This window comes from Panthera onca, chromosome B4 (assembly GCF_046562875.1).
Source record: "Panthera onca isolate mPanOnc1 chromosome B4, mPanOnc1 haplotype 2, whole genome shotgun sequence".
Taxonomy (NCBI): Eukaryota; Metazoa; Chordata; class Mammalia; order Carnivora; family Felidae; genus Panthera; species Panthera onca.
Genome location: NC_138345.1, coordinates 123,498,481 through 123,521,812, shown reverse-complemented (window position 1 = coordinate 123,521,812; position 23,332 = coordinate 123,498,481). Strand labels below are relative to the sequence as shown.

At 45.3% G+C, this 23,332-nt stretch overlaps 1 protein-coding gene and 1 non-coding gene across 2 annotated transcripts in view; both read left to right on the top strand.

The window, feature by feature from the left end:
• LOC132695274 (putative tetratricopeptide repeat protein 41) overlaps positions 1–23,332 on the top strand; it is a 79,869-nt gene that overhangs the window by 18,479 nt on the left and 38,058 nt on the right. Inside the window, 4 exon segments of the mRNA XM_078449544.2 lie at positions 2,393–2,607; positions 12,609–12,769; positions 15,562–16,003; positions 18,685–18,924. Coding sequence (XP_078305670.1) covers positions 2,393–2,607; positions 12,609–12,769; positions 15,562–16,003; positions 18,685–18,924 — 1,058 coding nt within the window.
• TRNAG-CCC (transfer RNA glycine (anticodon CCC)) lies at positions 8,173–8,245 on the top strand. Its single transcript has one exon. It is a non-coding gene; the product is annotated as a tRNA-Gly (tRNA).

Sequence of the window (23,332 nt, the reverse complement as noted above, 5' to 3'; positions counted from 1 at the left end):
GTTTAAAAAATCTTAGTTTTGAGGGGCACCTGGGTGGCTCAGTCTGTTGAGCATGCGACTTCGGCTCAAGTCATGATCTCAGGGTTTGTGAGTTCGAGCCCCGCATCGGGCTCTCTGCTGTCAGTCTAGTCTGTCAGCCAGTGCAGAGCCCGCTTCAGATCCTTTGTCCCCCTCTCTCTGTCCCCTCCCCCAATAAAAAAAAACCCTTAGGTTTGAATGGGGAAATCAATAGAGACAGTAGGTTAGTGGCAGCCAGGGGATGAAAAAAGAGGGGAAACGGGAAATGGCCCCTAGAGGGTCTGGAGGTTCTTTGTGGGGGGCTGAAAATGGTCTGGAATTAGTAGCGATATTCGTACAACCGTGTGAATATAGTGAAAGCCGCTGAAGTATACACTGGACAATGATGAGTTTTTGGTACGTGAGTTGTATCTCACACAGGTTATAACTTTAAGCGTTTCAGAGTAGATGAAAAATTTGATAAATTGTACTGCAGTGAGACAAGTCTGACTGTGCCCAAACAAAAACAACAGTGAAATAAGTCCTTCGAAATTAGCTGTGTGGAAACAGGATTTTGCCATTTGGAAACAATGCTTTGGACTGTAAGTTCCCGAATTATATGTGTAGGTAGTGGAAAGGGGTGTTCTTTTGAGGTTTCCAGGCATTGTCTTAGTAACTGACCGTCTAGAGCAATGGCTACAGATTGCTTTGCAATGTTTTCATTTTCCATTTGTTACTGAGAAGAAATAATTCAGAGCCTAGCCTAATTATGTGGATGTATTCTATTTGTATTTTTCCTTCATTGGTTTTACCTGCTAAGTGCCAAGGAGTGTTCTAGACACGGGATACAGCAGTGAACAAAGAGACAAAAACCCCTGCCTCCACAGAGCTTAGATTATGGAGCTAGGTAACAAACATGATAAATATGGAAAATATGTAATAGGTTCGATGTCTTTAGTGCTACGGAGTGAAGTATAAAATTTTGAAAGGGAATAGGCCGTCTGGTAGAAGGTGGCATTGGGCTGACTACTGGAAACAGGTGAGAGAGCAAGCTATGCAAATATGGATTGGACAAGCATTCCAGACAGAGGGAACAGCAAACACAGAGGTGCTGAGGCAGGAGGAATGGCAGGGAGGCCAGAGGCTGGAAGGAAGTCAGGGCTGTAGGGAGAGTGGTGGGGGACGAGGGTGGACATGTAATGGATGGGGGGAGGGGGAGGGTCTTATCTGGTCTCACAGGTCATCGTAAGGACTTGAGCTTTTACCATTTTTGGACAGAGAAATGACATATGTGACATAGTTTGACAAGCTCACTGTGGCTGCTTGGCTGAGGATAGACCTAAAGAGGGCAAGGGTGGAAATAGGACACAAAATCAGATTCTGCCATTCACATTTCATGGAGACATAATTAAAGCAATAACACATTGACTCCTAACTCATAATAACGGTGATGGAATTCTTAGGGAGTGACTTCTATTTAATGATCCTAACCTGCTTTAGGTTTCTATTTTAATGGCTCTTCACACTGATCTTCTTGCTCTGCTGAACCCGAATGTCAGGCTGGCTTATTTTATGCCATTCACTCATTCAGCAGCGTGCGATTAGTACTGTCCCAGCCACAAGCTATCCAACAGTGAGTACGAGAAGCCTGGTAACTGCCTCCCTGGAACTTACCTCCGTGAAAAATCACTAGGCACATATTTATGAAATCACGGGCGTGTAAGGAATAGGATTGAAGTCTGCATGTAGTGACACCGGTGATACCTGGGAATCCTCTGCATATCTGGACGTACTTCACTACGGAAGTTAAGCAATGAGTTATCTTGTGCCCACGCCAGTGCAGAGGAATCTTCTTTCTGCCGTTCTACAGGCCGAGTCACCCTGGTAGAGGAGCAGACTACCTCTTAGTGAGTTACTAACAATCATGGTCATTTGCAATGTCATGGTAGTCAGGATCGATGGGGATCCTTGGCATATGAGTGCTTCTATTTTGTATTGTCTCCTGATATGGTGTTCTATGGACGATCAGTTTGGTGATGGTGGCTGTGTCCCTGGGAGGATGTTAGTAGCACAGATACAAGGACGGTGGGCTGGTGTGATAGGGTCTCCTGGGCGTTTGGGCAGGTTGGGCCCTTGGTGTAAGCCCAGGTTTTTACTGGACAACCCTAGGATCTGTGTAGCTGGAAGGGCCTTCCACGGTTACCATCTCTCCTCTGTCCTAATTTTACACAGGGCAGAGCTAAAGCCCAGAGGGCAGATTACTTACTTAGAGCCCATTGAGGCCAAAGTTGAGACTAGCTAGAATTTGCTATCTCTTAGAGAGAGATGCAGAACAATATTTTCTCCCTCCCTTCCTTTGTAAATATTGACTACATTTTACCCCTTTATTTTTCAGAATAAATCCTCTTCCAGTTGACAAGTCTATTTTGCTCTTGTCTGGAGAACGTGGTTGTGGGAAGTCCACTCTGATCGCCAACTGGGTGAATTATTTCAAAAAGAAATATCCGAGCATGTTGGTGATCCCTCATTTTGTGGGCAGCACCTGTGAAAGCAGTGACATCATGTCCGTGATGCATTGCTTCATCACAGAATTGCAGTTCAAAAACTATGGTAATGGAGTCAAGCTTTTAACCTCAGGAAGTTTTTGTTGGAGGGCAGATATTCTGTCTACTGCTCGTGTGGCCGTTCTCTTGTTCCAGCATAACCCCCGTGTTGTCTCACCTGCAGAATCTACCCACCTCTTCCCCTCACAGAATTAAATTTCCTTCCTTTCCTACTTCCTTCTTTCACCAAAAATGGATTGAGTACCTTTATGTGCTAGGGCACTATTCCGGGCAGTTCCTTACCCTCATGGTGTTTTTTTGTGTTCTTGGGGTGGCGGAGACAAAGAGTTAACCAACTCAATGTTTGATAAGTTCTATGAAGAAGAAGAAAACAGAGCAAGAAGGGAGGCTGTGTGTGTGTGTGTGTGTGTGCGTGCGCGCGCATGTGTGTAAACAGTTAGGACTTGAAAAGTGTGGTCAGGGAAAGCCTTGCTGCAAAAGGGACATTTGAATACATACCTGAAAGAGGGAGCCACGCAGATATCTCAGGGCTAGCATTCCAATCAAGGGAAACAAGTGCAAGGCTTCCAAGGTGGGACATGCCTCTGAACTACTGCTCTTCCTCTTCGATTCAGTAACTATTTATTGAGCAGGTTCATTTACTCACTTGCTCATTCATTCCCTCATTTCTGAATATTTATTGATCACCTAATCTGTGCCAGGCACTTCTCTGGGTTCTGGGGATGTACGCATCAGGCAAATAGGGTCACGGCTCCCATAGATACCACGTTACAGTTGAGAAAGGCAGATAACCGATAAACAGGAAACATATAATGATAAATGCCATGCAGCGTGATGTGATAAGGTGACAGGTTGCTAGTTAGGCTGAGTGGTCAGGGACTGTCTCTGTGTTAGAGTATCTCTAGCAGCTGTGACGAGTAAGTCCCATTTCAGTGGCTTCTCGAATGAAGTTTATTTCTGATTCATGGAGCAGTCCAGTAAGGGGTTCCTAGTTAGGCAACAAGTGGCTTTCCTCCATGTGGTGATTTGGGGACACAGGCCTTTTCCATCTTGAGGCTGTGTCATCCCCTAGGACCTCAGAGTCCTCTGCCTTTGGCTAGAGGAAGGGGAAAAAGGGTGGAAAAGGTGCACCTGTCCCTTTAAAGCCTTGGCCTGGCATTGATCCACATCAATCCCACTGCCATTCTTTTGGCAAACACTTGGCCACCCTGGGCCCACATGGCTGCACTGGGAGTCAAGTGGGGACAGAACGCTAACCCCACGCTCTGGAAGGGGGACATGGGCTTTTGCAGGACAGGTAGCCATCTATACCCTGTAGAGACCTCACGGATGAGGAGGAGCTGGCCATGTGGAGATTAGAAGAAAGAACGTTCCAGGCCGAGAGAGTAGTTAAGGTAATACAGGTCCTAAGCCAGAAGCAAAGTGGAGTTAGAGAGGGCAAGCAGGCCAGTGTGGCCGGGCCATGGTGGGCAGGAGGGGGACTCATATCAGATGGAGCCGGAGGTGAAGACGGGGCCATTTCAGGGCTGGGCTTTGTTGGACAGAATGTTAGGTTCAGATTCTGTTGAGTACAGTGGGGTGACCAGTGGGAAATCTTAAGCAGGGGAGGGATATGATTTGATTGATATTTTGCAAAGATTAAAATCTGTCTGGTGTAGGGAAAATGGATGTGGAGGAGCAAGCATGGAGGCAGGGACACTTGTTAGAGGCTTTTGCAAATGGTCCAAGCAAGGGATGACAGTAGCAGAGGAGGAAGAGGGCTTTAGATAGATTGAGGGTTTGCTGAGGAGTTGAATGTGGGTTTTGCAGGACAGGAGGAGTTGAGGACAGCTTTGGGAAGCTAGACAGCGAGCGCTGTTTGCTGAGATGGAACATTATCGGTGGCGTGGGAGCAGCAGGTGCTGGGGGGAATCAAAAGAGTTTTGCTTTAGATGAAAGACATTTGAGATACAAGGTGTACATGGGGAATGGTAACAATCACGTGGGATCTGCCTCCGTTCTAGGAGCAGTTGACCTCGGTGGCTACTTATTAGCTGTCTGACCTTCTGCGAGTTATTTTAACTCTATGTAGCTCTGGTTTCCCATTTGTAAAATGCAGATGATTAAAAAAATGTCTTATAGGTAGTTGAGAGGATTGACTAAGATAAAGTAGGAAAAACAAAGACACTTAGCTCAGCTCTTGGCCTATAGGAAGCGCCGATAAATATCAGCTATTATGTCGTTAGGTGTCTGCCATATGTTTGCATGTCTGACTCTGCCTGCTTTTGGGAACTCATCCCTTCTCACCTGGGGCTTGTACACAAGTACACATTTGGGTTTCGCCTGGGTACGTGGGACGCAGAATGGGTTTTGATGGACGTGTATTATCTCTGTATGATGGGACAGGTATTTGAGTGCCTTCCTGTGTATGTGGTGGGTATGAGTAAGTAGGGCGAACATGTGGGCGTGAGTTCTCTGCCGTTGCATTTCTCGTTGTAAAGTGGGTAAAACCAAAATCAGTAGCAGCAGGTGTGACTGGTTCTACACGACAACAACTGATCCTACTCAGCCACATCCCAAGGGTGTTCCGACCAGCCAGGCTGATGAGATAAACCCCACTGAGCATGCCATTAGGATTTTATTCCCAAAGGGAACTGTTAGTTTAATGAGTGTGTTCCAAGGTGCTGAAAGCTCGTAACAAAAACAGCTGCCATCTGTATTCAAAAAAACATGTTTTTTTTTTTTAATGTTTATTTTTGAGAGAGAAAGATGTGAGTGGGGGAGGGGCAGAGAGAGAGGGAGACAGAAGTGGGCTCCGCCCTGATGGCAGAGAGCCCCGTGCAGGGCTCAAACTCACGAACCGTGAGATCATGACAGGAGCCAAAATCAAGAGTTGGATGCTTAACCAGCTGAGCCACCCAGGTGCCCCATCAGCTGCTATCTTTAAAAACGAGCAGATCTTGAGGTTGACAAAGCAGACTGCATTCAGGAACAGCCTATGAGTACCTGACACTCAGGAGACACCTTCTGTCCCGGAGAGAACAGCCCGCCTCATTAGCAGCCAGAGGCAGAGGGGAAAGGCTGTGGCTCTGGACTTGGCCCGCCTGCATTTTCCATCCTGGCTCTGCTGCTTACTAGCCGTGTGCTCTTGGGCAGTTTACTTACGCAGTGTGGGCCCCCGTTTCTCATCTGTGAAATGGGGGGTGGGATTCACAGTACCTACCCAGGGGATTACAGGTAGAGAATTTAGAAGAGTACCGGGCACTCAGTTGTCGTTAGTATTATCATTGTTGCAGCGATGATGATGATGGTGGTGGTGATGATGATGGTGATTCCTCACTGAGCTAAAGAGGCAGGGAGAGCGGTGGGGGCTACTAAGGGAAACAAGAAACTTATTCATTAGCTAGACTAAGGGAGGAGGTAGCACAATGCAGGAGAGTTTGTAGCCGCAGCGGGGGCGGGGGGAGGAACTTGAGGGGGAGCACCGTGTACCGCCTAGCGTGTGCTCGTGCTCAGCTTGGCCGCCTGAGCCAGGAAGCTGGGTTTCACCCGGGTGAGGTGGGTGTGGGCAGAAGAGGAAGAGCTGCCACTGAGAACGCAGCTGGCCGAGAGGTCAGCTCCTCTGCGGCGTCTCCCTGTGGCGGCCTCAGCCGTGAGCAGCTCCAGCTCCTGCAGGCGCCCTGCCCTCCCCAGTGGGCCGACAAAGGGCCCCTGTGTGAAGCTCACATTTCTGCTCCTCTGTCCTCACCCCTGCTTGCCTAGATAGAGGGAGCTTGCAGACAGAACTGCTCGGAGCCAGCTCTCCCCCGGCCCGTGCCCCTCGCCTGCCTTGCAGGCCACTGATGTTCCTAATGTGACATGCCTCGCGGAAGGTCGAGGAGAGCCACTGATTTTCTTATTTCCCTGTTTCTTCCCCCTGTCACCCCCCTCCCCTGGTGGCGGCCCGAATAACAATGAGTTCCATTTACTGAATTGGCGTTCTGAGTGCCCGGTTCTGTGCTAAGGGCTTTCTCAGCATCTTAGTTAATGCTCCTAGCATCCAGCATTCTCGTCCCAGATAAAGAGCGGGGCTCACAAAGGCTGGCTCACACAGCTGTGTGTGGGCAGAACAAGGGTTCAGACTCAGGTCTTTGCTGAGCTCAGGGCCCCTTGTCCTCATTACTGCCCGGTCTTGCCTCCTTGAACAAACAGAGGGACATTTTGCTCCTCAGGGCCCTCTCGCATCACTTACCGGGGAGTCTGCCCTCAATACCAGCAGGACTCCTTGGCAGGGTTCGCCAAGCCTTGTCCCCTGGGCCTGGGTGACTTCTCCAGGGGCTCTTGCTCTTGGTGCCACAGGTGTGGTCTCCCTGGAGCAGCCGGTCATTTCCGTCTCTCCTTGTCTGTCCACTTTCACTCCCGTCTACTGGAATGCCCCTCCTCTTCTCAGGTCTGTGAAATCCTCTCGTCCCTTAAAGCCCTATTTAAACTTTTTTTTTTAATGTTTATTTATTTTTGAGACAGAGAGAGACAGAGCATGAACGGGGGAGGGTCAGAGAGAGAGGGAGACACAGAATCTGAAACAGGCTCCAGGCTCTGAGCGGTCAGCACAGAGCCCGATGCGGGGCTCGAACTCACGGACCATGAGATCATGACCTGAGCTGAAGTCGGCCGCTGAACCGACTGAGCCACCCAGGCGCCCCTAAACTTTTTTTTTTTAATGTTTATTTATTTTTGAGAGAGTGAGCTGGGGTGGGGCAGAGAGAGAGGGACCCAAAGGATCTGAAGCAGGCTCTGCGCTGACAGAGAACCTGATGTGGGGCTCGAACTCATAAACTGTGAGATCACGACCTGAGCCAAAGTCAGTTGCTTAACCGACTTGAGCCACTCAGGCACCACAAGGCCCTATTTAAAAAGCACCCTCCGCAGGGAAGAGGAAGAGAAAAGACATTCCTTCTCCTTTTTGGGACACGGAGCCAACTAGACCTAATATTTTTTTTTTTTGAAATAGGAAAGTTTGTTCAACATCTTCCTCCCTTTTATCTTGTCTTTAGTCTTCTTGGCATATAGTTTCCTCAGGTGCCTTAACCCTATCCCTAACCCTGCCCCACTCCAGAAAGGATGCTATACTCTAAGATTATTACCAGCACCTGCCCCCAATCTCAAACAAAATTCACCCCCTGTGCACTCTACTTTTTCTAGGATTTGGTTAATCATATTGCTTCTAATTTATATTAATGGATGAATGCTTGACTTTCTTACAATCCAGGAACATTAGCATTTTAAGAGAATACTTATGTATTTGTTACCTGCCTTCCCTGCAGCCACTGAAAAGTTGGAATGCTCCTTAAACCTTTATCTTTAATTTTTTTTTTAAATTTATTTTTGAGAGTGAGAGAGAGACAGAATGTGAGAGGGGGAGGGGCAGAGAGAGAGGCAGACACAGAATTTGAAGCAGGCTTCAGGATCTGAGCTGTCAGCACAGAGCCTGATGCAGGGCTCGAACTCATGGACTGCGAGATCATGACCTGAGCTGAAGACGGACGACCAACCAACTGAGCCACCCAGATACCCCATTAAACCTTCATCTTTAAAAACAAAAAACAAAAAACAAAAACAAAAACAAAAAAAAAAAAAAGCACCCTCCGGGGGCACCTGGCTATCTCAGTTGGTAGAGCATGAGACTCCCAATCTCGAGGTTGTGGGTTCGAGCCCCACATTGAGTGCAGAGATTACTTAAAAGCAAAATCTTAAAAAAAAAAAAAAAAAAAAAGAGCACTCTCTCAATAAGAGAGCCTGATGGCTGCCTCTCTCCTTCATCTCCAACTTTGAGCAAGTGGCAAGGGTAGCCCCAGTCCCGTTGTACTCTAGTTTATGTGGGTGTATCCCTGCAAACACTGTGAGCTTGCCATCCTGGTCACCCACTACTTACACGTGGTGCTGACATTGTATGTTTTACTGTATCCCATTATAGTCCTGGGAGTGCAGGAAACCATGTCTGTTTTATTGGCCATTCTCACATTCAATGCCTGACACAGAGCCTGACCGACACAGAAGGTTCTCAATAAATCTTGATTGAATGATAAGAGATAACACTGCCAAAAAGTGAAAAAAATCAGTTAATCTCTGTCATTTTGTTACAAAGTATTTTGAAATTGTACCAATTGACTGTTTTTCTCTCCCCATGAATTTACCTTTTGTGACTGGGTGTTTAAAAACTTGAGCTGTTGGGGCACCTGGGTGGCTCAGTCAGTTAAGCGTCTGACTTCGGCTCAGGTCGTGATCTCGTGGTCTGTGAGTTCGAGCCCCGCGTCCGGCTCTGTGCTGACAACTCAGAGCCTGGAGCCTGTTTCAGATTCTGTGTCTCCCTCTCTCTGACCCTCCCCCGTTCATGCTCTGTCTCTCTCTGTCTCAAAAATAAATAAACGTTAAAAAATAAAATAAATAAAAACTTGAGTTGTTACTATTTAAATTAGGCAATAGGCTCTCTCAAAAATAAATAAAACATTGAAAAAAAAAAGAAAAAGGGGGCGCCTGGGTGGCCCAGTCGATTAAGCAACTGACTTCCGCTCAAGTCACGATCTTGTGGTTCATGAGTTCGAGCCCTGCATCGGGCTCTATGACAGCTCAGAGCCTGGAGTCTGCTTCAGATTCTGTGTCTCTGTCTCTCTCTGCCCCTCTCCCTCTCATACTCTGTCTCTGTCTGTCTCAAAAATAAATAAAAAGGGGCGCCTGGGTGGCTTGATCGGTTAAGCGTCCGACTTTGGCTCAGGTCATGATCTCACGGTCAGTGAGTTCAAGCCCCGCGTCGGGCTCTGTGCTGACAGCTCAAAGCCTGGAGCCTGTTTCAGATTCTGTGTCTCCCTCTCTCTCTGCCCCTCCCCTGTTAATGCTCTGTCTCTCTCTGTCTCAAAAATAAATAAATGTTAAAAAAAATTTTTTTTTAATAAAATAAATAAATAAATAAAACATTAAAAAAATTTAAATTAGACAACAGGCCATTGTCATTCAGGAGAGACAGTTTGGTTCCAACAGAATAAAGAGATAGGTTTAGGATCATTTTCCAATACTAGTAATTCTTCCTATCTTCAATATTATTTTGAGGAAAAATAATTCTAATCACCCCAAATAGGATTTTAAAAAACACTGAAACGATGCTTTCCTTTGCATACTTAGATATAGATCTGTATCTTCCTTGAGGTTTTTTTTCCTTTTTTTTTTTTGCCTGGGATTATTTTTCTGCTGATTATTATGAGTGATACTATGTTTTATGATTGTCAGGCTGCGTGTATTTTCTGAGGTTCATTCACCTCCGTTTTGTCACATAGCCTCTGTACCAGCTTCACGCAAAAGGTCAACAGTCCGTGCCTCCTGCATGTGGCTGTGGCTGCTGGGAAACGGAATCCGCCAGCGGTGACCTGTGCAGCTTGGAAACCCAGATGGAGTAACCGTTGAGTGAGGATGTGTTGCTGGCAGGAAAACTATTAGCAAAATCAGTGTCTGTAAAGCTCCTGATGACCTGTGTTCCAGCCTTTTCACCTTGCTGGGCCTGTTTCCTCACTTACAAGATGAGGGTTTGGACTAGACGACATGATCTCCAGAACCGCTCCTTCTCCAAAATTCACTTAGTCAAGGTCTGGAATCTCAATACTTTAAAGATTTGGGGGGGGGGGGGGTAAAACCCTCCAAGGATGAAGCACCAAGATTGTTCTCTTCCTGTTCTTGAAAAATACTTTTAATTGTGTGATCCAAGCTCAGACTATCTTGTTTTGATTCTTTCTTCTCCTTTATGTCTTGCATTCATATACAATCTTCAAGTCATTGATTTTATAGTCATTTTGTGATACCAAAATATCTTTAAAAATCAATATATCCATTTATAAAATAAGTAAGTCCTGGGGCTGCCATGTATAGCATGGTGACTACAGTTAATAATACTGTTTTGCATATTTTGAAAGTGGCTAAAAGTACGTTTTTTTGAATGTTTATTTTTGAGAGAGAGAGAGTGAGAGAGAGAGAGTGCATGCAAGTGGGGGAGGGGCAGAAAGCGAGGGAGACAATGCAAAGCAGGTTCCACACTGTCGGTACAGAGCCCCCTGTAGAGCTAGAACTCACAAACCACGAGATCGTGACCTGAGCCGAAGTTGGAAGCTTAACCAACCGAGCCACTTAGGCACCCCCGTCAGAGTACATCTTAAAAGTTCTGGTCACAAGAAAAAAAGTGTTTTTGTATCCGTGCAGTGATAGATGGTAACTAGACTTACAGTGGTGATCATTTTGTGTATACAAATATTGAATCATTATGTTGTACGCCTGAAACTAATGTAGTATCATTTGTGATTTATACCTCAATAAAAAAACCCAATGTAACCCTCTAGTATAATGTAAAAGAGAAAGGTAAAGTAATTTATTGCAAAATAATATGCATTCCAATATGTAAATGCTCAGACATGATTCCAGTAGAAGCCACAGTGGAGTAGGCAGGTCATGGAAAATGACCATGCTTTCGAAAGCTGCTAGTGCAGACATCCATGGATGTGTTGTAGTCAAGGCTCCAACATCGTGAGCAGTGTTCCCATCAGGGTCGTGATTTTCTGAAATCTTGGTATCATTTCAGATGAAACAACATATAATCTTCCATCACTTTCTATGGTAGTTGTATTCCTAGGAAATTCAATGTGTTTTGAATCGGTGCAAAAATTACTTTGCATTTACATGAAAATGGAGTTGGTTTCTAGGTGAGGTCATTAATAAGGTTACCCCCTCTCCCCCCACCCCCCACCCAAGTGACTGTCTGGCAGAACATGTGAAAGCAGGTAGACCCCAGGTCACAGCTGCATTGTGTGTGACTGTCCTGTGTTCTAGGACATCTCGAATTCCTGTTGAGTTCCACTGCTCTAATCAGCTTCCTGTTTTTTTGAATGCTCATGTGTTTTCCTACCTCCAGACCTTTACCTTTGCTTTGTCTTGCTTGATATTCCTTTGCCCTCATCTCTACCTGTGCATTCCCCGAAGCTCGTCTCACATGTCTTCTGCATGAAGCTTGTCTTCATTGTGATGGTTCTGCATCACACTCCAGTACTCTTCAGACTCATATTCTGCCTTGAAATGTGTTTTTTTTTGTGTGTACTGAACCCATTTTCACTTCCCTTAACTCCTTGACTTTATTTATAGATCATTTTTATCTCCTTTTAGCATTGAGCACAGAACCTTGCACGTAACAGGCAACCAATAAGTATTGTTAAACATAGTTATTCAATATGCTTCTAACAGAATCTTAATGCACCTGAGAGATGTAAATCCATTAAAAGCTTCTTTGCATAACTTGGTTTTCTAGATTCTAATGTGCCTAAATTTCTATGGGAAACATGGCCTTTGAAAAATAAAAGCAAGACCAAAGTTGTATGTAGTAAAATGCTCTTAAAGTATTAAGCAGTTGATTACAATTTTGGGTTGCTCTCTGCTATGTCACGCAATCAGAGTTTGCAAGTTGGTCCTCTCAAATTACATCCTTTGCCCTTTGCTGGTTTATAGCATGATTTTCCCTGGTAATTTACAGATTCGAAGGTCTGGCGTCCAATATTGCGGATAGAGTAATTTAGGATTGGTTATGTCAGATTTGATGTGGGCGAGAACTGAAGAGACCAGGCAGTGGTGGGGGATGATGCGTGTGTGCCCCTGCTGGACCACCCAGGTGGTAGCCGTGGCCCCTAAACAGCCACCTGATGTTACAGAGCTGCATAAACTTCGCAGACTGCATAGACTGGCTTCTCTTTCTTCTCATCCAGCTCTTTGTAACATGAACTATTTTTGCATTTTGGAAGATGAGAGTAATGCTTTGGAATCATACAAAATATTTTTTATATAAAATCCTGAAAACGTATAGGAGACATCTGGTGGTAAATATCATTATCCCTTTTGGGTTGAATATTTTTAGGCTGCTAATCACACATATACCTATATGTGTCAGCTGTACAGCTGTGAATAGCACTCATTGTTCCCAACCCCTTCCGCCTCCCCATCCCATTAACATATTCTAGCAATGATGGAAACATTTTTGCCTAATTTGAACAAATTCCTATGCTCTAGGTACTCAGCTTGAAACTGATGTTCTTAACGAAGGCTCAAATGTCTTAGTCTTTTCACTTCTTGTGGAAGTTTTCATTGCTTCCATCAATTTAAAGCCATGCATACTTGTCCTAGATGGAATTGAAGAATTGATTGGCATTTATGGGATTTTAGGACAGAAGGTAATCTCTTTTTAAAATAATACCTATTTTATTACTGCTTTATAAAAAGAAAACTCCATAATTTAGAAGGTATGTAACATCTTTCTTTTTATTTAATTTTTTCAATGTTTATTTTTGAGAGAGAGAGAGTGAGAGAACGAGCACGGAGGAGGGGCAGAGAGAGAGAGAGAGAGAGGGAGGAAAGCAGGCTCCAGGCTCTGAGCTGTCCGTGCAGAGACTGACACAGGGCTTGAATTCATGACCACAAGATCATGACTTGAGCCGAAGTTGGATGTCCAACTGACTGAGCCTCCCAGATGCCCCTGTAACACCTTTCCATTGCATTGCATATCTGTAGCTATAGCCAGCATTGCTTATAGCTACTACTATATGTTTTATTGAAGAAATACTTCTGTGACACAACGGGTCAGGCACCTTTCTAGGCACTTTACAAATATTAACGCATTTAATTCTCAGAAGAACCCTATGAAAGAGAGACTGTGATCATCATCCCTGTTTATACAGAGGGGACTGAGCATGGAGGTGTTAGGTGGCTTGTCCAACATCCTAAGATTGTGTTAGACTCAGAATTCAGACATGGACAGTCTGGTTCTGGAAACTGTGACCTTTACTTCTGCCTGATTCTGCACCGCCCCCCCCCCCATTTTATACGTTGATCAGGCATTTATTGGACTCCTAGTATTTTCTTTATGTTGTATATTATGACCTGCGTCATCTATACTGATTATGCACATACCAAATCCCATCGATTGGTTGCTCTCCTTAGTTTTTCTTATCTTTTTTTTTTAACGATTATTTTTGAAGGAGAGGGAGACAGAGTGTGAATGGGGGAAGGGCAGAGAGAGCGGGAGAATCCGAAGCAAGCTCCAGTTTCTGAGCTGTCAGCACAGAGCCCAACACGGGGCTCAAACTCATGAACCATGAGATCATGACCTGAGCCGAAGTTGGACGCTTAACTGACTGAGCCACCCAGGTGCCCCTCCTTAGTTTTTCTTCTGTTTGAGCTGATATTGGATCACTGGAACCTTGTGAAGAATTTTCTCTAAAACTTAAAAACACATGTAAATTATAAATTAGGTAAGTAATATATGTTTCTGATAGAAAATATGATGAAGAAAAAGAAAACAGAAAATTAGGTATACTCACAGTCTCACCACTCTTCTACGTTTTGGAGTATAGCCTTCCTTCTTCTATGGGTGTCTATGTACACTCCTTGACGCTTACGTAAATGAAATTACACACCGTATTGTTTTATAATCTTTTTAATTTAATGCATGGCAACCACCACAAATTCAGCAAATAGTTCTTGACCACTCACTATAGCAAAAGCACTACAAGCAGAGTCAGACATGGTCCCTGCAGAGAAACGGAGCTTTCATTCTAACAGGGGATGGCTGATGTTAATGATGCTATTACACAAATAAGGACAAGATTGCAAACTGTGACAAGTGCTGGGCTTTGATATATAGGAGGATGACCGAGTGATGGCACGGAGATGCCAATGGCATTGAAGGAAGCGATTACTTACATTTCCTGAGAGAAGGAGATGCGCCATGCCACTCGGGGCCCCAGGGGAAGTATCAGGGTGGTCAGGAGGCAGAAGACTGGAGCCAGGAGAAGGCCAAGGCCAAAGCCTTCATTGGGGTTCCCGTGGGAAAGGTAGAGGAAGCCATTCAGGATTGGCTAGTTTGTGTAATTTCAGCAGGCTTTGTGGCATAGTTGTCCCTAGTTGTCTGGTCCTAGCCCCAGGATGATGATGTGGGGCAGGGAAATATTGGCTTGGTGAATGCGAGTCAGATGAGAAGGTAGGTGGGGGTGTGTTCTTGGATCTGTGGGTCTGCACATGACAGGCATGTTCCAGGCAAGCTGCCCACCACCCCCGGGACTTAGCTTGCTTTGGGAAAAACAGTCTCTCCTGAATCTCTAAGGCCCCAGAGAAATGTCACAGTATCAAAAAATAAAAAAATAAAAATAAAAATCCCTAACAGTACCCGAAGACACATTCAGCTCAGTGCCTGGCTCAGAGTAAGCAGTCACTGTTTGGTAGTTACTGTTGTTATTATTATTATTATATTTGCGATTATTAGCCAAAGAGGGGTAGGAAAGGCTGTTAAAGGAATCTAGAAAGATCTGATTAGGTGTTTATCTTATCCCCAAATAAAGCCATTTAATTTATAATAGTATTGCTGTACAAAGCAAGATTCTTCATCATAAAACAATGTTCTGGTTTTCAGTTGAATGGTTCAGTTTGCACTCTTAGATTTCCCTTGATCGTCACTATAGGTCATTCTTTAGAAGCCTAAGATTTGTCAGATTACTTGCTTGTAGGAACCTTTTTTTATTTTTTATTTTAACTGTTTATCTATTTATTTTGAGAGAGAGAGAGAGAGAGAGAGAGAGAGAGAGAGAATCCCAAACAGGCTCTGCACTGTCAGCACAGAGCCCGATGTGGGATTCGATCCCATGAACCGTGCATTCGTAATCTGAGCTGAAATCAAGAGTCACTTAAGTGACTGAGCCACCCAGGTGCCCCGTACAAACCTCTTTTGAGAGGTCACCTTTGTACTATCAAATTCATAACAGATGGGTAAGTCCGTGAATATAGTTCTGTAGAGTGTGAATTGGTATCATCACCATATTGCTTACTATCCACCTTATCGCTAATAGCCTTCACCCCAGCCCTTAACCCTCTACTTACTCCCTATATTCTAGCTGCTCTAAGTTTAAAAACCATCAGCAAAGTAGTTTTAAAGTCTTTAAAGTTTTCAAATATCTTTGACTTTCTCCACCAGGCAAAAGATTTTTCTTGGCTGCCATGCTCGCTGCCTCCTCATTGCAAATTCATCACGAGCACTGTCTCCTCCAGCCTGTCCTACAAGTTGCTATGTGCTCGCCCAGATGTGAGGACGGTGGAGTTCATTAGCATAGGAGACAAAGAAGTGAAACTAAACATCTTTAGGCAGCATCTCTCCATTCCCAACAAAGACGCCCTCCAACAGAGCCAATCCACTTTGAGGAAAAAAACAAACCTGAATCCTTTAAAACTCACGATCCTAGCGAATGAACTCAGAGAATGTAGAATCTACTGAGGTGAGTATCGGTGTCTGAAGGAGTACTTGGAGGTGGTGTCTGTTCAGGAGCTCTGGGAATTGATTCTGAAACGCTGGATTGAGGACTATAGCTGGACTTTTACACCAAAAAAGGCAAATTCAGACACGGTGGCTTTAGGAGAAGGTAGGCCTTGGCCAGTATCGACAACCTGCTAGAGTCCACAGGGAGAAAGATGTATGGTGGACCACCCAGAGGAGGAGGGCCCAAGGATGGGGTTGTCAGAGAAAATACAAGATGCCCAGTTAAATTGTAATTTCAGACAAAGAACAGTCCTTTAGTAAAAGTATGTCTCAATTATTGCATGGGACACACTTATACTAAAAATTAGTTGAATTACAAATAAATAATTTCATTACAAGTATATCCCGGATTATTGCATGGGACATACTTATACCCCAAATTAATTTGTTGTTTATCTAAAATTAAAATTTAGTTACTCTGCGTTTTTATTTGCTAAATCCAACAACCCTGTCTAGGGAGTTCTATGCTGACTGTAAAGGGAACCATATTAGACAATTTTTCAGGAATCTAAGAAATGGGCCTTTGTTATTTCTATAACTCAACTCTTTTGAGCCTATAGTTCAAGTGATGGCAGAAACCTAATTCGGTTCATCTAGGTTAAATCCGTCAATTCAGCTTTTTTTTTTTTTGGTACAATTCAGGGTGTTTTCAGTCAAGAGAGGATTTGTGTCCTTCCTGTGTGTGTTTCTTTGGGGTTGAGCTTAAATCTGAGGGTCTTGGTGCTGGATGTCCTTGGTTGTCATCTGTCCCTGCTGGCTTCCACTGAGGTGGTCATGGCCCCAGATGGTCCACAGATACTGACTTCCTCCAATGCTGGCATCCTCTAGGATGGCTGTGTTCCCATCTGTTCTTGGGTTGTTCGATCTATGCTGCCATCTGCTGCCATTTTCCCTCACTCTAATGTGAGGAGGCCCCTCTCTCCACTAACATCTGCACTCTCCTGGAGCCCATAGTCTTATGGGTACTCAGCATTCCCGACAGAGAATGTTGGTTGCTCACTGCACCTTCAGAGATCTGGCTCTGTAGGTGTCCCCATAGTGGTTTCTGCTCTCTGGTTCTGGGGGCATCAGAAGATCTACAGGCACCGGCCTTCTAGGCTCCCAATGGGAGGCACAGCACAGGCTGTCTGTACTATTGGGTCCCCAGGTGCATCCAGTAGGTTCCCTGTCCCTGCTCACAGCTTGGGTTCAGGGAACAGCACAGGCCCACCTGAGCAACTCTGTTGCTCTCTTCTCGCACTGTCTCCTCCACCTTGCTTGGTTCAGTCCTCTTTAGCTCACCCTGTAACTGAGTCTGTTGTTTGTGGTTAAAAGACGTATCCCATGAGTTGGTCAGGCATTTTTGTCTTTTGATATTCCACAGTCTTTTGAGAAGCAAAGTTTGTTCTCAAAGCCATTATCTCTGCTAGGATCTTCAAAAGGCTTTTGAAACTTGAGTTTCTACCATAATAACCTTCTCTTAAGTTTGATGAATTTGGAATGGAGCAGGAAGGGGGATGTGGGGGTGGGGAAAGAAGCAGAAAATACTTGCAATGAAAGACACATTGGTTGGTGTGACCACATATTGTCCTGCCCCATTTTTTTTTGCTCTAGACTTTGCATTTCTGCAAATAAAATGAATTTCAAATTTAGTGTGCTCTCCTTCACCTGCAAGGAGGTGAAAGAAAGGTCTCTGTGCCCTGAGAAGGGTCACGCAGGCAAGGTGGCCCATGGCTGTGCCCAGGGATATTCCTGCTTGTCTGGGACTGTGCGGGAAAGCCCAGGCCCTCCTGTCCCCGGCTGACTTTCCTCCTCCTGCCCACTGACCCCTCCTCAGGCCCAAGGCACTCAGCCACAGGTACAGGAAGAACTTGGTAAACCTGGGGTCAACTTCAGAAGGAGCTTGTACAGCTGGGGCTGAGCAGCTCCCTGTGCTCAAAGATTACAGGTGTTTGAGGTTCATTCCCCAGTCCTGGCACAAGAAGTCCATTTAGAATGGTAGACTTTGTCCTTTCTCTCAGTGGTCTTGAGGATCTCTTTAGAGCTGGTCATAAAGCCAGCGGGAATCCAGCTCTGGCTGAAAAAGCTAAGGGTCAGGTGAGTAACATAGAGCTGGCTCCAGTGGTGTCTGTGGCAAGATAGCAATCATACCAAAAAACCATTCAGACCCATCGATGCAAACTTGATATTTGAAAGTATTAATAGACTGCTCAGCAGTATGATAATTGGCAAGCTTTCCAGCTTATAACCATCGCTAACATGGACATATTAGTTGGGACAAAGTGGATGATAACTTAATTCCTGAAAGTATGGGCTCCAAAGCCAGGCATTCTGTGCTCAAATCCCAGTTCTGCACTTATTCCTGTGTGACTGGCTAAGTTACTTAACATCTCTGGGCTTTATTTTTCTTTCTTTTTTTTTTTTAATTTTTTTTTTAACGTTTATTTATTTTTGAGACAGAGAGAGACAGAGCATGAACGGGGGAGGGTCAGAGAGAGAGGGAGACACAGAATCCGAAACAGGCTCCAGGCTCGGAGCCATCAGCACAGAGCCTGACGCGGGGCTTGAACTCACGAACCGCGAGATCATGACCTGAGCCGAAGTCGGACACTTAACCAACTGAGCCACCCAGGCGCCCCTTATTTTTCTTATTTGTAAGACAGGGGAAGTTATATAGTATCTGCCTATAGGATGATTAAAGGAAACAAGTTGTATAGTCATACACGACATTTAGACATTTAGAATGATGCCTGGCAGATGTGAACAGTTCTTTTTGTCATTGCTGTCATTGTGTTATCTGTATAGCACCGGATGGCTGGGTGGCTGACACTCTGTGCTTTTTGAGCATCTCACATTGTGGATTGGCCGAGGATGAGATATTCCAGCTTTTGGACATGCTGGGCTACAGGGATCACTACAAAGTGACCATGTTGCACTGGGCTGCCTTCCGCAATGCCAGCAGACAGTGGGTCCAGGAGAAGCCCAATGGCCTCCTGTACTTCAGGCACCAGTCCCTGCGGAGTGCTGTGGAACACAAGCTTCTTGGTTAAGGGCTTAAATCTGTGTAAGTACCTGCTAGTTCGGAAAAGGGAAGTTTGCATTCAAGGGAAAGCTTGCAGCTAGCATTTCTCAAGTAGGAATGAATCTGTAAACATGTGTATACATGGTCATATAAATTAATACTTGTACCTGGTTGTGAGTAACTGAGACCTGACTTCAATGGCTTACATCCCAGGGTTTATTCTCTCACATGAGAACTTTCTGAAAGTAGGCAGTTCAGGGCTGTCCTGTTGGCTCCACAAAGTCATCTGGGACCCTCTTCCTTCTATGTCCCTGATCCACACATTAGCTTGCATTCTCAGGGTCATCTCATGTGGATGACTGCTGGAAGCAGCATGGCTGCTGGAGCTCCAGCCATCGCATTTCGGGCAATAGGAAGGATGAAAAGAAGGGTTTGCATTTGCTTTTAAGGAGCTTTCCCAGGTTTTCACCAACATTTCCACTCTGTCTCTAAAACATTGTCATTTGGCCACAGTTAGATATGAGAAAAGTTGGGGAACAGAGGTTTCAATGGGGTGTGTTGCCACCCAAAACTAAGGTTGGCATCTGTTACTAACAAAGATGAGGGAGATGGTTATTGGATAGGCATTAGCAGTTTCTGCCCTAATTCTGAAATCAAATTTTTTTTTTTAAGTTTATTTATTTTGAGAGAGACAGAGAGCATGCGTGCACTTGTGCAAGTGGGGAGGGGCAGAGAGAGAGAGAGTCCCAAACAACCACTGTGCAGAGCCCAATGTGGGGCTCAGTCTCACAAACCATGAGATCATGACTTGAGACGAAAGCAAGAGCTGGATGCTTAACCAACTGAGCTACGCTGTCGCCCCTGAAATCAAATTCTTATCCCCTTCTGAAAGGATTGAGGTCTGAATCTGAGAAACAATGGCAATCACAGACTCTTGACCTAGAAGCAGAGCCCTCTAGCCACACAGAGAACTTCAGGTTCGTGGACTTCAAAAACCTTACATCACAGCCTCTGCAAAGATTCTAAGCTCTGTGCAAATTTCCTTTTGGGTTTACTATGTCCTCTTTCACTTTCTTTTTTAAAAGATTGTTTCCCTCCTACATTGTCGTCATTCCCACCACCTCTTAAGTTACATAAGGTAGCGAAGAGAGCAGGGCGGGGGGGTTGGGAGGGGAGTGAGGATGCTCTTAAGGTGTGATGTCAGTTCTTCTGCTCACTTGGTCTCTGATGGTTTGCAACACACTTAGTCTCTCCATTTTCCTGTAGAACAGTAACACTCTTGGAGGTGCAGGGACAAGGCCATGGTGTGGCTGTTAAAATTCTGGGTATATGCTGTAGCCCTTCTCTGCACTGTGAGCCCCTAAAGAAAGCACTGCTGGCAATATTCACTATTGTCAGGAAAACAAAGACAACAACAACAACAACCAGGATGTGAATACATCTTTACCAGAGGCGCCAGGAATTGTAATTGCAACAATTCACTTCCAGGTAGCTTGAGCATGGGAAGTAAAGCATATCCTACAAGGAGAAAAAAGATGCCAAAGCGAAGGCTGTAGGACTTGAGTCTGCTATGGTATTTTTTGGTAAAGGGCTATCTTTTGACATAGTTTGTCCCAATGTCTTATCAAATCTTTTGAGGCAAACTAGTCTCTTAGCCACACGTATATGTGGATGCTTCTTTCCTTTGAAATTAATACTCTGTTTAAGTATTGTTTTCAGTTTGTAAGTATTGTATTCAATTTGTAACTTAAGTTACTCCTACCAAAAATTGGCTAGTCTAGAGGCAGGCTTTGTACCCTGGGCTGTGGTCCAGCAACGTCTTTTCCCTTTTTGCTACTAGAGCTGAGGATTGTTTGGTCTTATATACTCTTTGTATGTGGGTGAACATATGCGTGTACATGTGTGTGTGCGTGCGTGCATATCAGTGGGGCTGAAAAGGGAAAGGGCGGTTAGGGGGGAGACCCAGAAAGCTGGGAAATGCTGTTCTAGTGCGGCCAGAGCATTGTCACATCTTGTTGCCCCTGGCCATCATAACCACCACTATTATTTAGTGCTTTCACTGTGCCAGCCGCTTCATATACGTTATTCCATTTATTTCTTGTGTACACAGAATGTTCTCTGGCTAGGTTAGGTCATATCAGTTCTGTTTCCTACCAGCCTCCTAGAAAGTCCTCACCTGCCCCAGGTGCCTGCGGGAGACCCTGAGCAGTGTTACCTGTGCTCCTCTGTCTGTTGGCTGTGGCCACCACGTAGAGGCTCTTCTGGTTTGTGCTTACTGACGTGGGTACCTCCCCGCTGCCCCTGCAGGGTTCCCCCCAGGAAAACCAAGCCTCATGCTGGGGTCCCTGTCTCTTTGCCCTCTGGCAGCCAGCCCTTGAGGTGTCAGGATGGTGCTGGTGTCCAAAGGGAGAGAAGGTGTTTTCTGGGAGACCTGAGCCATGCGACCTCCTCCCACAAACCTCACCCTTTCCCGGGATCTCAGGGAGCCCTTCCTGGAAAGAGCTCCTTCCTTTACTTTATATAACCCCTCACTTCATAGAAGCTCTGAAAACTGAGTCTGTGAAGCCCATTTTGCAGTGATTAATTGTTGCGTAGAAGGGTCCAGCCTAGCATAATGGGTAAAAGTGGCCCCTGATGCTAGATCGGGGTGAGCCTTGGCTTTCCCACTTCCTAGCTGAAGACCGGATCCCTTTCTACCCACATCCCTCTTTTGTAAAATAATAAGTGTACCAAGCTCAGAACATTATGACTAGCAAGCATTCAATGTGTAATTCATGTAATTACAAGTACTTAGACTAGGCCTGGCCCATGGTGAATTCTTAAGAAATGTTAGCCATTCTGAATTCTCCCTTTGTTTTACTCATCTGTCTTCCCTGTGGCCTTTTACCTACCATCCTTCCCAAAATGATCCGTGCAAATCAGCTGGTAATCTTGAATTCTGTTAGCTTAAGTGTTATTCCATTTCATCAAACACCTTCAAGCAGGTCTGAGTTCCCTGGGCCCCACTCCAGTTACATTCAATAGATGTTTGCTGAATGAATGCACAGCTATTCCTGGCAGTTGGCTTTTTGGGCCTGCCGTTTCTAGAAGCTTCCATATCCCTTGTTTTGGGAGCCAGTACTGACCCTCAGCCTCTGGTGTTTGCCTGTGGTGGAATCAGGATCTGGAGGGCTGAGCACAGGAAGGGAAGTGTGAGCTACTCACTACCTGTTCACCTGCTACCCGCAGGTGACACTGTGGTCATGGTAGAGGAGCAGCCTCATTTCACCCTGTCTTTACCTCACTCCCAGGCCCGCATGCTGTTTCGCAAAGAGTCTACCTTCTTTCCGACTGGCAATCGCTATGGCATCTACTATAAATGATTTCTTGTTAAGAGCAAGGACTTTCAATCTGACAGAACTGGCCTGGCCTTGTGAAAGGTGCTTAACTTTCTAAGACTCAGTTTCTCACCTGCAAAATGGGGATAATGGTAGTGTTTACCTCGAGGGTATTAAAAATGCTAAGTATACCTAACGTAAGGTGCTTAATACAGCGTCCGGCACAATGATAAGCACCGTGGTGGCCGTGACAGCTAATTGCCAATATTTCCAGCCCCTCCACCCACCATGGGAAGCACTTTCTGGTCCCTTTATTGGGTAGCACCTTGTGACCCGTTCTGTCCAACGAGTTGTACGTGGCTACTGGCAATGTTCAAGATGGCGGCTGGTCTGTCAGTCCTGGCGTGAGCGGACCTGGATTTGGAGATTGAGCCAGGACCGTCATTATCTGTGATGGCATGATAAACCTTTGCTGTTTTAAGCCACTGAGATTTTGAGGTCGTTTGTCCACACAGCACAATGTAGCCTGTCATGAGAGAAAGGAGCAGTACAGAGATGTCCACCAGAAAGTGTGTCCGTGAGAACTGTGCTGAACTTTGCACAGATGATGCTGTGGTCAGGCCATTCCTCCCGTCTCATGTTAAGTGGAGAAGCACTGGAATCGAGTCAGAAGGTTCGAATCCTGCTTCTCCACTCACGTGCTGGCCAGAGACCAGCCACCTGGCCCCTCTGACTTTAAGTAATTTCATTTGTCATATGGAGATTGTATTAGGGTTCTCTGGAGAAACAGGACCACTAGGATTAGTTCTCTATCTCTTTCTAGCTCTATGTATCTCTCTATGTGTGTGTCTCTACATAGATATCTAGAAAATGATTTATTGTGCGGTTTTGACTCACGTGATTGTGGACACTGGGAAGTCCCAGGATCTTGCTGTCTGCAAGTTAGAGGTGCAGGAAAGCTGGTGGTAGTGCTACTGGGGACCAGGGGAGTCAGTGCTATAATTTCTAGTCCAAGTCTAAAGGTCTGAGACCCAGAAGTGCTGAGAAGACAGAGGTTTCAGCTGGAGCCGAGGGGAAGATTTGTCCTTCCTCTGCCTTTTTTTTTTTCTATTCC